At 63.6% G+C, this 15,100-nt stretch overlaps 1 protein-coding gene across 3 annotated transcripts in view; it reads right to left on the bottom strand.

Annotated features, from left to right (window-relative positions):
• PPP1R16A (protein phosphatase 1 regulatory subunit 16A) overlaps window positions 1–15,100 on the bottom strand; it is a 57,958-nt gene that overhangs the window by 16,187 nt on the left and 26,671 nt on the right. For all 3 annotated transcript variants that reach the window (XR_016348668.1, XM_075919936.2, XM_075919937.2), the window contains exon 3: window positions 4,016–4,086. Coding sequence is in view for 2 of the 3 variants with exons in the window: in XM_075919936.2 (XP_075776051.2) it covers window positions 4,016–4,086 (71 nt within the window). In the remaining variant the exon portion in view is untranslated. The remainder of the gene's footprint in view (window positions 1–4,015; window positions 4,087–15,100) is intronic.

The following is a 15,100-nucleotide window of genomic DNA, read 5'->3' as shown; positions in this document are numbered from 1 at the left end:
GCTGCCGGGCGAGGGGCCCCGCGGGGATTTCATGGCATCGCTGCTCCGCTGCCGGGCGAGCGGCCCCCCGGGGATTTCGTCGCATCGCTGCTCCGCCGCCGGGCGAGGGGCCCCGCGGGGATTTCGTCGCATCGCTGCTCCGCCGCCGGGCGAGCGGCCCCCCGGGGATTTCGTCGCATCGCTGCTCCGCTACCGGGCGAGGGGCCCCGCGGGGATTTCATGGCATCGCTGCTCCGCTGCCGGGCGAGCGGCCCCCCGGGGATTTCGTCGCATCGCTGCTCCGCCGCCGGGCGAGGGGCCCCGCGGGGATTTCGTCGCATCGCTGCTCCGCCGCCGGGCGAGCGGCCCCCCGGGGATTTCGTCGCATCGCTGCTCCGCTGCCGGGCGAGGGGCCCCGCGGGGATTTCGTCCCATCGCTGCTCCGCTGCCGGCGAGGGGCCCCGCGGGGATTTCGTCGCATCGCTGCTCCGCCGCCGGGCGAGCGGCCCCCCGGGGATTTCGTCGCATCGCTGCTCCGCTGCCGGGCGAGGGGCCCCCCGGGGATTTCGTCGCATCGCTGCTCCGCTGCCGGGCGAGGGGCCCCGCGGGGATTTCGTCGCATCGCTGCTCCGCCGCCGGGCGAGCGGCCCCCCGGGGATTTCGTCGCATCGCTGCTCCGCTGCCGGGCGAGGGGCCCCCCGGGGATTTCGTTGCATCGCTGCTCCGCTGCCGGGCGAGCGGCCCCCCGGGGATTTCGTCGCATTGCTGCTCCGCCGCCGGGCGAGGGGCCCCCCGGGGATTTCGTTGCATCGCTGCTCCGCTGCCGGGCGAGCGGCCCCCCGGGGATTTTGTGGCAGCGCTGCTCCGCTGCCGGGCCGCTGGCAGCTCTCTGGTCCCTGCCTCGCGCTGGGCTCCCCACCTCAGTACACAAGCACCCTGCACCCGGACACGCTGGCTCCCCACAGCGCCTCACGCCGTGCGTGTTCCCTTGAGCAGCCAATCAAAGCAAAGCCACTGGGCCACGCCCGCTCCACCGCCGGACTCCCCGAGGTCGGCCCCGGCCAGCGGCTGCATCGGAAGGCGCCATTTTGCAGGGGCAGTTACCCGGGGGCCGGTCCCCGAGGGAAGTGCCCTCCCCACCCTGAGGAATGCACGGCCTTGCCCGTCTTCCCGTCCCATCCACTCGAAGCGGGCGAGCTCTCCTGGCCCCGTGCCAGCCCGGCCCCAATGCAAAGCCCAGGGCGAGCGGGAGCACACGCCAAGTAACCACAGAGCCCGGCGTCAGTGCGGGCACTTGCTGTGGGAGTAACTGTCCCTTGTACGGTATGAGCACAGACTCACAGCGCGCTGGACCTGGAGGGGCCCCGCGAGGCATCGAGTCCAGCCCGCAGCACCGGCTAGACCAGGGCGGCCAACCCGTTCCAGGCACAGAGCCACAGCAGCGCTGGATATAGCGCAAGGAGCCAAGAGCCGCGCCGGACGCTCCTCTGCCCCGGTGAGCACAGGGAACTGGGAGCCGTTTCCAGGGGCGCCGCCAAGGGGGGGGCGTCGCAAGCCGCACGTGGCCACCCCTGGGCTAACGATCCCTGCCAGGTGACTGTCCAACCGGCTCTTGGCTAGCTCCAGGGACGGAGACTCCACAACCCCCGAAGGAATCGATTCCAGCGTTTCTCCGCCGACAGGCAGGACGTTTCCCCTAATGTCCAACCTCAACCTCCCTGGCTGCAGTGTAAGCCCCTTGCTGCTTGTCCTGTCCTCAGAGGCCCAGGAGAACCATCTTCTCCCTCCTCCTTGGGACACCCTTCTAGGTACTTGAACGCTGCTCTCGTGAGAAGAGGCGCTGCTGCTGCCCTCCTGCCTCTCCCTCTTGCGAGGGGTACGTGCATGCCGGGGGTGCGAGGGGTACGTGCATGCCGGGGGTGCGAGGGGTACGTGCATGCCGGGGGTGCGAGGGGTACGTGCATGCCTGGGGTGCGAGGGGTACGTGCATGCCTGGGGTGCGAGGGGTACGTGCATGCCGGGGGTGCGAGGGGTACGTGCATGCCTGGGGTGCGAGGGGTACGTGCATGCCCCGTCCCCGGCTACGGAGCTCTTGCCAGGTCCCTCCGTGTCATCCGCAGCCGACCCTCCTCTCTACTTCTGCTCAGTCCTGGGGGGAGACCTCCTGGGGAGGCCCATAGCGCACACCCTGCCGGATGTACAGCCCAGCCGCGCAGCAGGCCCAGCTCTATCTGCCATCCCTTCCCAGGAAAGGGATTTACCGACCCCGCCGCCTTCTCCCAGAGCAGTCCCAGAGCTCGGCTCGGGACAGAGCCTTGCAGAGCAGGGCCCCCGCCAGCTCCTCTTGGTTCAACACCAGGGCGGCTACAGCCAGCTCCGGCTCAGCCATGCTGCCCCCGGGCCCCGTGGAACCCGCCAGGCGGCGAGAGGGTGGCAGGTTTCGCTCCCCCTGCTCTGAAGGGGAACGTGCCCCAGGGAGCGAGGTCAGAGGGGCAGAGTCTGACACCTCAGCGCAGACTCCGCTGCGTCTGGGGCCATGGAGCCCTAGGAAGGGCCGGCTGCTAGGACGTTAGAGCTCAATTAGCTCCCTCTTTGTTGCCTTAGGGACACCCCAGGTGTGAATGCCCCCTTGCATTTTTCTGCCTCATTAGCTCCTCTGCTCTGTCCTTCCCAGCATCCCCACAAAGGCCTCGGCAGCTGGCCTGGGATGGCCAAGACGCTCTCCGGGGAGCCCAGGGATCGGGACAGAAATGCCGCAGGGGCAGTGAGCAGCCAGGGTTCCCGCCACGGTAGTGATCAACGGGCCGGGCGAGCTCTGCTGGCGCCAGACTCGGAAACCCTCCGAGCAGAGTTCGCTGGGGCCGGGGCAGCTTGTGGCTAGAGGCAGGAGGCCGCAGGACTCTGCTCCCAGCTCTGTAACCTAAACGCAGCCACATCCCCTACGTGCCACAGCTGCGCAGCGGGGGGTGGACAGGCAGGTAGATCCGAGCACCCACGGTGGGCCTGGGGCTCGAAAGGAAACGACCCCCACTCCCTGAACAGTGAAACACCCTGGGTCCCGGGGGAAGGAGAAGGAGAGAGAGAGAGAGATCATGCTGAGAAGAGCAAGAGCAGAGTGAGGGGGGATTTGAGAGCAGCCTCCAACTCCCTGCAGGGGGGTTCCCAAGAGGCTGGCGAGAGGCTGTTCTCAGTGGGGGCAGGTGGCAGAACAAGGAGCAATGGGCTCAAGTTGCGGCGGGGGAGGTCTAGGTTGGATATTAGAAAAACTATTTCCCTAGGCGGGTGGGGAAGCGCTGGGATGGGTCCCTAGGGAGGGGGTGGAATCTCCATCCCTAGGGGTGTTTAAGTCGCGGCTGGCCAAAGCCCCGGCTGGGACGGTTTAGTCGGGGTTTGTGCTGCTCTGGGCAGGGGCTGGACTCGATGACCCGAGGTCTCTGCCCGCCCTGAGAGTCTCTCAGGCATTCCAGTGTCACGGAGAGGCCCCAAATACGGGAGAGCAGGAATCTCTTCGGAGCGACAAGTCCAGGCCCTCATTTCAATGGGGCGTTCCTTGGGCGAGAGGCGCACCCTGATTTCCAAGCTGCGCCCTGGTCTGTGGCTGTTCCCGCACCAGCAGGATCCAAAGGGCTGGGGGATTCGAAAATCGGAATTTCAGAATTTGAAAATCGGAAAATCAAAACCCTGGATCCACCAGGTGATGCCGCAAGTCAAATCTAGAACCTGCAGCTTCCCCTCAGGTGAAAGACAAAGGGCCCCAGGGTCGGATCGCTGCTCGGGGCCCGGGGAGCCGCATCCTGGCCTCAGGTGAGGAGCAAGCTGGCAGAGGGCGCATGGAGCTGCAAGGTAGTGACAGGAAGAAGGGAGTCCGGGCGGACACCTGCTTCAGCGACCGGCCCTGCCTTGGGGAGGTGGCGGGAGCAGTGAGGGGAGGGAGGAGGCGCTGGAGAGGGGGCCGGCCACAGAGAAGTGCGCGGCGACGGCCGAGGCTCGGTGTCCGAAAAGGCCCTGCCAGCGGGGACCTGGAGAGCCTGCTTACCTGGTGCAGCGCAGTGAGGCCATCTTCATTGGACACGTTGGCGCTGATGCCGCTCTGAAGGAAGTGGCGCACTGCAAAAACAAAGAGCTTTTAGACAGGGGCCGGGGCTGCAGAGGGACTTCGGAGCCGCGTGACCCGGGCAGGGAGTGGGGGCAGCCGCACATCCCAGCCAGGGGCCTAACTCTCCTTGACTGCCAGTGTGAGTTGGGTGTCTTGGCGCATCTCCCCTCACCCCAACACAGCCCTGAAGAGCCCGGGAAACCTCGCCTGACATCTCACACAGCTCTTAGGGCCCCTTCTGGGGAGCCCAGACACAGACCTGGCCCCCGAGGGGCCGGGGGCCCCCACCAGCAGGTGCCCTGGAGGAAAGAGAATTGAGGTTTGATGGCCTGACGTGCAGAAGGAGAGAGCAGGGAGGGCAGAGAAGGAAACCCCGGGGCCGGGGGGTTCGGGGGAGTGTGACCTGGCTTAGAGAGAAGGAAGAGGAGGGCCGGACGGAGGTCGTCAGCCTAGGGACGGACCTCATACACCGCGACTCCTCCGCCCCGCCCACTAGCGAGAGAGACGCCTTAGACTTAGTGCCTCAGGCTGAAGCCACGGGTAGGAAACGGGAAGGCCTGGATCTGTGCCTGGTTCTGCCCCCGAAGCCGACCAGCAACGTCCCCAGCGCGACCGCGTGGCCAACCAGAAACACGCAGCTGCCGACCCTGGGCTGCAGGGCTCCATTTGCACCTTGAGACGTGGCGCCGACCCGCCTAGCTAGAAAGCTTTCACCTCCAGCCCTCTCCGCCGCCGTGAAATAAGCAGCCTGAGCGGGCCACAGATGTAAATCGACCCAAGCGAAAAACGATGAACCCCCCCCCCGGTTGTGCGACGGGCAGTCCAACTGGAAACGCTCACAAGTAAACACCAAGGGGAGCTGGAACTCGCCTTGCGCATGGCGGCGTTCACCTGGGGGAGTCCCTGCCGCAGGCGCCCCGAGCCGGGGCTGGGATTTCAGACGTGCGGTAGATGATCCATCCCACGTGAAGGGGGTTTACGGTGAGGCTCTTACGGTGAGGCACAAGCCTCATCGCTGGGCAAGACTCAGGCAGGCAGACGGAGTATTTCCAGAAGCCCTGAGCTAGCGTCTTCCCCACGACTAGCAGCGGGAGAGCCACACTGCCAACCGGTGGGCAGTGGCGGGGGCGGCAGAGACACGTGGCTGAGGTGATCTCTCCCCAGGCGCCGCTGCTCCAACAATGCGCACTCCGGCTCCCGGGTCTCACTCCTCACTGGGCCGCCAGGGCCGGGACAGGCTCTCCTTGCTCTCGGGGAGCGGGAGCCCTCACCTGCCTACAGGGACGTGGCGGCAGCGGCGAGGTCGCAGGCTGAGGGGTCGGGGCAGGACCTCAGCCGGGGGCAGGGGCGGGGCTGCATTCAGGGGCACAGCTGGGCTCTGCCCGACGGCGCGCTTCGGGGGGACCGTGCTGTGAGCAGAGCCCCGGCCTGGCGACGGCTTCAGGACACACGGGGCCCAGTCCCCACAGCGCGTGGGGCGGAGAGAGGGCGAGGGCGAGGCCAGATGCGGCTGTGGGCATGCCTGGATCCGGCCCCCTGGCACTCCAGCCCCCTTGCCGGAGCACACAAAATCCCCCCGGGCTCTGGTGTGGGAGGGGATTGGGGGGACGGGCTCTGGCCGTCCCACTCGGGGCCCACCGCAGTGCGGATCTCATGGGATTGGTTCTTTATTTGCTTCTCACTTGTGTGCGGCCCCCACTGATTTTCCTGAGGGTCAGCAGCCCCCCCGACCCAAAAGAGGTCCCTGCCCCGGACTAGAGGATCCAAAATGTGAACCCGTCACGCTGAATCCCCGCCCCGGGGGCACAAACCCAAAGGGCACCGCCAGGCGAAAGCCGAGTAACTGGGAGGGCCCGTCGGGCTCCCCGTCCCTCCGCCTCCGCTCTGCACACCCCCAGGGCCGCTCTCGCTCCGGCGACGGGGCCCTCCTGCGCAGCTTGCCGGGAGGCAGGCAGCCCTCGCGCCCCAAAGCCCTCCCCGGAGAAGGGCAGGCACCACCTCTTCTGGAGACACCTCCAGCCACTGGGGAAGTGAGAGAATTGGGCAGTGCCCGAGAGGAAGTCGGTGTCTGTGCAGGCGGCTTCTACCCCACGGCCAGCAGGGGGCGCTGCCCTTGGACAAGACCAAGAGAAACCCATAACAATGGGGGCCGCAGGGTTGGGATGAGGTTCTAGCTACCCTGCCCACAAGCAGTCTGCACCACCAGACACACATACCCCTCCGGACAGGTGCCCCCGCCGCCATGAGACTTATCTTATTGATAAACTAGGCAAATATAACTTAGATAGGGCCACGATAAGGTGGGTGCATAATTGGCTGGATAACCGTAGTCAGAGAGTTGTTGTTAACGGTTCTAAATCCTGCTGGAAAGGGATAACAAGTGGAGTTCCGCAAGGGTCTGTTTTGGGACCCGTACTGTTCAATATCTTCATCAATGATGTAGATATTGGGATAGAGAGTACGCTTATTAAGTTTGCAGATGATACCAAACTGGGTGGGGTTGCAACTTCTTTGGAGGATAGGGACATAATTCAAAATGACCTTAGCAAGTTAGAGAAATGGTCAGAGGTAAACAGGATGAGGTTTAATAAAGAGAAATGCAAAGTGCTCCACTTAGGAAGGAACAATCAGTTCCATACATACAAGATGGGAAGCGACTGTCTAGGAAGGAGCATGGCGGAAAGGGATCTAGGGGTCAGAGTGGACCACAAGTTGAATATGAGTCAACAGTGTGATGCTGTTGCAAAAAAAGCAAATATGATTCTAGGTTGTATCAACAGGTGTGTTGTAAGCAAAACTCGTGAAGTCATTCTGCCGCTCTACTCTGCACTAGTTAGGCCTCAGCTGGAGTACTGTGTCCAGTTCTGGGCGCCACATTTCAAGAAAGATGTGGAGAAATTGGAAAGGGTACAGAGAAGAGTGACAAGAATGATTAAAGGTCTAGAGAACATGACCTATGAAGCCAGGCTTCATGAACTGGGCTTGTTTAGTTTGGAAAAAAGAAGATTAAGGGGGGACATGATAGCGGTTTTCAAATATCTAAAAGGGTATCACAAGGAGGAAGGAGAAAATTTGTTCCTCTTGGTTTCTGAGGACAGGACAAGGAGTAATGGGCTTAAAGTGCAGCAGGGGAGGTTTAGATTGGACATTAGGAAAAAATTCCTAACTGTCAGGGTGGTCAAATATTGGAATCAATTGCCAAGGGAGGTGGTGGAATCTCCCTCTCTGGAGATATTTAAGAACAGGTTAGATAGACATCTGTCAGGGATGGTGTAGACGGAGCTTGGTCCTGCCTTGAGGGCGGGGGGCTGGACTCGATGACCTCTCGAGGTCCCTTCCAGTCCTATTATTCTATGATTCCCCGGCGAGGCGCCCCCCCCCCCCAACTCCCATCCCAGGACCCCCCCCAGCCTGGCGCCCACTCCGCCACGCGACTTCCCCAGCGAGGCGCCCACTGCCCCGGGACCGCCCGGCGAGGTGCACCCTCCGCCACAGGCCCCCCAGCAAGGCACCCCCCCGCCACGGGCCGCACGGTCCAGCCCTGTCCACGTGCCAGGGGAGGGATCGCGCAATGGCTCCCTGCTCCGGGCTGATGGACCTTTGGGCTGACCCCACACGGCCGGTCTGATGCTCATTTCTATGGGCCTGGGGGCCGTGGAAGCGGTGGGAGGACGGACAGCGGACACTGGGCCCAGCTTTGCAGGGCGTTCACCTCCCGCCCCAGGCCCTGACACGCAGCGGGGCCGCCGGGCACTTGGCTGTCTCCACTTGCCACGGGCCCATCGCCCGCTCCCCCCGCAGACTGGCTGGACGCTCCACTCCGCCTGCCGGACTTCTGCCAGCGCAGTCTCGGGCGGCACCACCCGGGGGGGCAGCGCAGAGACAGGACAGGCCCCGCCTGGGTCCGGCCGGGTGCTTTCTCCCCGGGGTCGGGCTCACCGCGCTCTCCTCGCGTCCCTCAGACACGGTCACTGTCACAACCACAAGCCTGCAGCCCCCGAACCTCCTGCAGCGGTGCCACTGGGTGCCCCCGAGGCGGGGGAGTCCCCGGGCCCTGCACCCACACCCGCAGCCAGAGGGGAGGCTCAGACGGCAGGGAGCCCAGAAGGGCCACTGCCCCAGGGACACAGCGTAGGACGGACTCGTTAGCACAGGAACAGAGGGAGCCAGTGCAATCCAGCCTGGGGAGGGGGGCCCGGGGCCCCCTCCCCGTACCCTGCGCCAGCCCAGACTGACTCCCACACTCAGCAACAGGTCCCGGCCCTGCAGGCTGCCCCCCCCTCCTTTGTCCAGCTTCCAGGGCAAAAGGGGTCACCTGGGCACCCCCCTCCCAGGCTCAGGTTACAGAGTCTGGCCATTGTGAGCCCACTGGGGCTGGGGCAGCCTCCCTCCGTGAAAGTCTCGGTACTGGTGCAGTGCCCAGGGAAACTGAGGCACACACACAGGGTTACCACAGGACAGCAGCACATCGGAGTGACCCAAGCGAATGCGATCCCCGCTTTGACGCACGCGCTCAGCTTCCTCTGTCCACAGAAGCTACAGGACCCCGGGGCGGGCGGAGCCCTCAGGAGCCACCGAGTGCAGCCCCCTGCCAAGGCAGGACCAGCCCGACTCCATCAGCCCAGCCAGGGCTTGGGCAAGCCGGGACGTAAACACCTCTAGGGACGGAGACTCCACCCCCTCCCCAGGGAACCCGGCCCAGCGCCTCCCCGCCCGCCTAGGGAGCGTGTCCTAATCTCCAATCTAGGCCTCCCGCACTGCCACTTGAGCCATCGCTCCTGGTTCTGCCCCCCCCCCTCCCGAGAACAGCCTCTCGCCAGCCTCTCTGGAACCCCCGAGGGAGTTGGAAACAATGTCAAGTAGGAACATAAAGCACGTTTCCTTCTTCCGTAAAACCCCTCTTAACACCACCCGATTCTGAAAGCGACTCCGAGCGGGCCACAGAGGGTCATCCAGGGACCCCTCTGGCGCCCAGTCCCAGCCTGTCCGACCAGACAGCGCTTATCCAAGTGGGGGGGCCCTGCGGCGCTGCGGCCCAGCGGCCGGGGATGCAAAGATCAATCTCCCCTGGGAACTCCCCGCCCGGCCCTTCCCAAGCCAGGCGCAGGATGGGACGTGGTTTGATGCCCCACATGGCAGAAGACGCTGGATGGTCTGTGCCCATGCGTGGCTCTTCGCGGCTAGCCTGCCAGCGGGAACGGGCCGGGCCCGCTCTGATCAGCAGCTCGTTGGCTCTGCTGCGCCGGGCTCTCCCTCCACAAAGGGCTGCTGCGGGGTCAGGAGACAGATCAGAGGGCAGCAACGGCCCTGCCCCGCATCCTGCCTGGCTCCCGTGGGCAGGGGCGGCTGCCACTTGCCAAGGGACCCGGTTCCTTGCTCGACCATCTGCCGGGAGCCAGGAGAGTAGATGGCTTTGCCGGCGACTCGGAACAGCCTCAGCTGGGCCCCGCTGCCTGCGGAAGAGCCGGCAGGTCGGAGGGGCAGAGACCCAGCGGGTCGGACGGGGGGGGGGGTTACAGACACACCCGGCGGGTCGGAGGAGCAGAGACCCGGCGGGTCAGACGGGGGGGGTTACAGAGACACACCCGGCGGGTCGGAGGGGCAGAGACCTGGCAGGTCAGATGGGGGGGGGGGGGTTACAGAGAAACACCCGGCGGGTTGGAGGAGCAGAGACCTGGCGGGTCAGACGGGGGTGGGGGGGGGTTACAGAGACACACCTGGCAGGTCGGAGGGGCAGAGACCTGGCGGGTCAGACGGGGGGGGTTACAGAGAGACACCCAGCGGGTCGGAGGGGCAGAGACCTGGCGGGTCAGACGGTGGGGGGGTTACAGAGACACACCTGGCGGGTCGGAGGGGCAGAGACCTGGCGGGTCAGACGGGGGGGGGGGGGTTACAGAGAGACACCCAGCGGGTCGGAGGGGCAGAGACCTGGCGGGTCAGACGGGGGGGGTTACAGAGAGACACCCAGCGGGTCGGAGGGGCAGAGACCTGGCGGGTCAGACGGTGGGGGGGTTACAGAGACACACCTGGCGGGTCGGAGGGGCAGAGACCTGGCGGGTCAGACGGGGGGGGTTACAGAGAGACACCCAGCGGGTCGGAGGGGCAGAGACCTGGCGGGTCAGACGGTGGGGGGGTTACAGAGAGACACCCAGCGGGTCGGAGGGGCAGAGACCCGGCGGGTCAGACGGTGGGGGGGTTACAGAGACACACCCGGCGGGTCGGAGGGGCAGAGACCTGGCGGGTCAGACGGGGGGGGTTACAGAGAGACACCCAGCGGGTCGGAGGGGCAGAGACCCGGCGGGTCAGACGGGGGGGGGGTTACAGAGACACACCCGGCGGGTCGGAGGGGCAGAGACCTGGCGGGTCAGACGGGGGGGGGGTTACAGAGACACCCGGCGGGTCGGAGGGGCAGAGACCTGGCGGGTCAGACGGGGGGGGTTACAGAGACACACCCGGCGGGTCGGAGGGGCAGAGACCTGGCGGGTCAGACGAGGGGGGGGGGGTTACAGAGACACACCCGGCGGGTCGGAAGGGCAGAGACCCGGCGGGTCAGACGAGGGGGGGGGGGGTTACAGAGACACACCCGGCGGGTCGGAGGGGCAGAGACCCAGCAAAGCCCCTCTGAAATCAGCGGGCGCATCCAGCAGGGCCCCGCAGGCGTGGGACTCTCCCAGCCTGGGAGCTTGTTACCCTGCACACGGGACCCAGGGTCGGGCCCGGTCGGCATGCGCACGGGAGCCCTCCCTGAGGGACCGACTCTGGTCAGCCGGTGGCCAGTCCTCCCTCCCCGGTCACACGGAGGGAGCGCTCCGCGAGGGCGGGCTGGCCCTGGCGGCTAGAGGAGCCACACGGGGCCCAGGCTAGCGGGGAAAGCCCCCCGGCCCAGTTCACAGAACATGCCAGTTGTGCCGAGCCTGGTGCCCCAGTCCCACAACTGAGATGGGGGGGGTTGGGCTTGTGCCCTCTCCTGATGGACACGGCCGCACGGCAGGCTCCTTCGCCAGGCGAGGCGTGGGGGGTGGAGAGCCAAGCACTGCAGGGATGGGAACGTGACCGGGTTGCTCCGACCGTTTACAACAGGACGCCCACTGGACAGCGCGTAGGGAGGCAGGAAGCCTTTGCCAGGTGCTACAGACCCGTGTCTCCAGGCAAGGGCTGGGCGCTGCTCTCCCCTGAGGCCAGCAAGTCCTCCAGCCAAGCCAGGAGAGCCCTGGCTCTGTTAAAGAGAGGCCCACGGCTAATCCCCCCAAGCCTTCCAGCCCCGTGTGCAGCGCTGTGCTGCCGCGAGCTGTGAAACGGAGACGCTCGTGCCCCACAGAGGGGGCCGCAGCCAGCCCTGCGTGACGGTTTGTCGCTCTTTAGGGAGGCTAACACTGCTCTGCGGCGTTCACCACGGTTCCAGCCCCTGCGCGTGCAGAGGCCCGTCCCTGCAACGAAGCCAAGCGCGTCCGCCAGAGCCTCTGCGTGAGCCGGCGGGGCCGTTCCAAGGTTACGCGGGGCAGCGTGACTAGCCCTGCTTCCTGATGCCAGCCAGTGTGTCCACTGTAAACTGGCCCGGCACACCCCCCCCCCCCGCCGGCCCCTGCAGAACTGAACCTGCCTTCCCGGCACAGCCTGCGAGGAGGAGGCAGCGCGCCAGGCAGCGGGACGCGGTGCCATTACACAGTTCTCTGCTGCAATACATTAGGCTCCTATTATAAAGTAATATGATCTTATCGTTCGTTCCCAGCTTTGCTTGGTGCTTTGTGCTCCCGAGGCTCAAGTCCAACGGTGCTTACAGCGCTGAGGACTCACATGGCTGCTCAGCAGGGCTGGCTGGGAGGGAGCTCCTAGCTCCTTAGCCTCCCACAGCCGGGGAGTCGGCCGCTCCCCTATTCCACGCTACCAAAACGCTGAGCGCCGCAGCCGCGGTACCCAGACCCCCACCGGCAGGGAGTCTGAACCTGACGAACTTGTGACCTCTAGGAGAACCCACCGTGAGAAATCCCCCAGCTCTCCTGCTTTGTACTGTCAGGGCTCTCTGCAGAGCTGTTTAGCAAGCTAAACCATTACAAGGGGATTAAACATTTCTACACTTCCACCAAAACTAACACACCCTCGCGGCCTCCGCATTCTCCGGGCCCTAATCTGCATCACCTGATTGGCGCGCCTGCTGGGAAGTCTCAATACAATAGCTGCTGCTTCCGTGAAATAGCACCAAGGATTACTGAGACCTGGCCAAGCCTCCATTTTAAACATGCTGCAACACAGGCGGATTCACTTGAAGGGTTTGCTGTAAGCCCACATTTCCCCACTGCCGGTACTGAGCTTGCGTGGTCACTTCATGCAAGTTTCACGTGTGCTAGGTCTTCTTTGAATGTTTCAGACGGAGGTAACGGTAGCGAGTGTGCAAAGTTAAAATGTTTTTACAAAGAGCAGCAGGAGAAAAGTCAATCTTAGGAAAAGCCGCGTTTTCAGCCGTGACCTTAACCCAGAGCGAACAAAGCAGCGAAACACGGGGGCTTTCCCCGATCCACCGGAGCATGCGGAGCGGTATTACGATGCTGCGTTCACGTGAACGCTAGGATCAGGTTCAAAATCATATTTCAAAGCAATGAGCCTCCCTTGTGTTGTCACCCAGAGCTCATGGAGCCAAACAATTACCAACTTGTTTGATTCTGACCATCACTGGGCCTAGAGCAGCCAGCCGGCCCGAGCGAAACCAGGACCCCACCTTGCTATTCACTGTGCAGACACACAAGTGACAGTCCCCACCCCAAAGATCTTACAAGCTAAACCGACAAGACAGAAAAGGAGAGGAAGGGAGGGAGAGATAAAGTGACTTTCCCCAAGCAGCACACAGCCGGGGACATGGCCCTAAGCTAGGTCAAGTTTAAGAGGCCCCAGAGCACTACCAAAAACATAACGTGCAGTGTTCTAACGGAAAGGCCAATGGACAATGAAGTTTTAGATTTGCCCGTATCCCAGGTCACAGCCGAGGAGGCAACTAGAAACAAATCCTTTGTCTGTACGTCGAGGCCCCAAGAAGTAGCTTACTTCGCTTGTGCATAAATCCGGCACCGACTCAAACGCAGGCTTCTCGAGTTCCAGTCTAGCGCCTTATACGCTGGGCCATGCCGTCTCTCTATGCCATCCGAAGCCACCCGTGTGGGGCAATGAATATGTTTGGCTTGGGATTCTGGTAAGAACTCAGCCTGGTATACGTCATGTCCGCCATAGGACCATAGTTATGCAGCAAATCCGTTCCAATGTAGACGCGCTCAGAAAGCTTGGCGCCAGCTCTGTCCTGCCTCATTGCCTAAGGCTCTCTCTAGCAATCGAGCGACGCAGCTTTTGTCGTTCACAGTGCTTCAGCCCCCCTCCCCGGACGAAGCCTTGGCGCGGCCATTGCTAGTGCTCAATCCGCCGGCAAAGCAAAGCCGCTCGAGGGGCGGGCAGTGTTTTGTTGCCAAAGGGCCAACAAACAGCGTGTGCACCATGTGACTTACGGCACGGCCAGGCCACGACAAGCTGTGCCCCCTAGCCAAAGCCTGACGCTTCCATGACGTCCAAATGGGCCATCTGCCGAGGGAAGGTCCGGTCCTTCCCTCCTCAGGGCAGAGCCTCTGTTTCTGTGCTACCTGGAGACCACGAAACCGCTATGGAAAGCCAAGTGCAGCACTTGTGCCGCCGCACAGCGTACGTAGTGAGACGCGCGGCGCCCTGTGCCTGGCATTTGTGTGCCCGTTCCGATGGGCCGTTTAGGGCCATGCTAGGACGTGGAAGAAGCTAGACTAGACCAGTGGGAATAGAAGTATCTGAAGGGAGGCAGCGGTTCCATAATCCAGTCGAGTCTGCTCCTCCCGGGCTTTTCCTGGCTCGCTGTCAGATGAGCGCCGTCCCTCAAGGCTGGTTGGGTAAAACGGAGCTCTTGCAGGAACTGAGCCAAGTAGCCGCATTACCACCACGCGCGGCAGCCAGGCAATCCCCGCTGCATTGCAGCCGTGTTCAGAGCACGAGGTGCCGGGAGTAGAACAGAAGAACGGCCGTACTGGGTCAGACCAAAGGTCCAAATACTCCCCGGGGCTCGCCTCCGCAGCTACGCCGGCAAGCACGCGCCTCCAGGGCAGATGTCCGGGTCCCGCTGACTTCAAAACTTACCACCTAAGCCAGCTGGTCTCAGCATGCCAGGTTACCGGGTCGGGGGGCTGCTGGGGCTGTAGCGGAGCTACAAGGAGCAGGTCCCACCTCTCAGAGCTAGTGGGTCACACTCCACCGCCACTGGCAGACCAATGAAATGACGGCCTGGTCCCACTCTCTCAAACGGGCCTGACAGGCCTGTTGAACAGAAGGGGCTAAAACAAGCCTTTGAGGTGGCCCCCAGAGAGCCCTGAGGGGCAGAGGAAAGCACCAAGCCCTATGAGAGCCGTGGACAGACACTGGGGCCTTTCCGCTCACGCGGGGCCCAGGCCAGGAACGTCCTGCCAGACGGCCCTGCAGTGGCCTGTGTAAAACGACTCGGTGGCTCTCGGCCCAGGCCCGGGAGCAGAGTGGCGAAGGTCGGAGCAGGCCACAGCGGTACAGTTATCAACTGTGGCTGGATCTATTCCTGGAGGTGTCCTCACATGATGTGACCTTTAATTGAGGACGCCTGGAGACCGCAGGGCAATCCTGGAGGGTTGGCAACCCAACCCAGAGACCAAGACCCTAGAGGTCAACCCTGCAGCTGGCACATAGTTTACACTTATTATATGGACAGACCACATCCGCCTCTAGGCCAGCGGAGCCGGCAGGTTTCCTCCATGTGATATTGAATGCAAACAGCCACAAAGCCCCTTTTCGGTTCCTTCCCGGCAGCCCGGATCCAAGTCCCGGAGCGACTCAGCTGGTTAACTTCAGGTCTATTTTTAGCCAGTCTGCCTCTTCATCTGAGGACCACACGGTGCCTGTCTAGGCAGGCCCGAGAGAGAGGCGGCGCCAGACGGTGCAACCCCAACACAGTGGAAACGCCAGCAGCCCGCCACTCAGCGGCCTGGGCCGCCCAGC

This window comes from Pelodiscus sinensis, chromosome 2 (assembly GCF_052426305.1).
Source record: "Pelodiscus sinensis isolate ZL-2025 chromosome 2, ASM5242630v1, whole genome shotgun sequence".
In the NCBI taxonomy this organism is placed as follows: domain Eukaryota; kingdom Metazoa; phylum Chordata; order Testudines; family Trionychidae; genus Pelodiscus; species Pelodiscus sinensis.
Note: the sequence above shows the minus strand (reverse complement) of the source record. Positions and strands in the feature narration are given on the sequence as shown.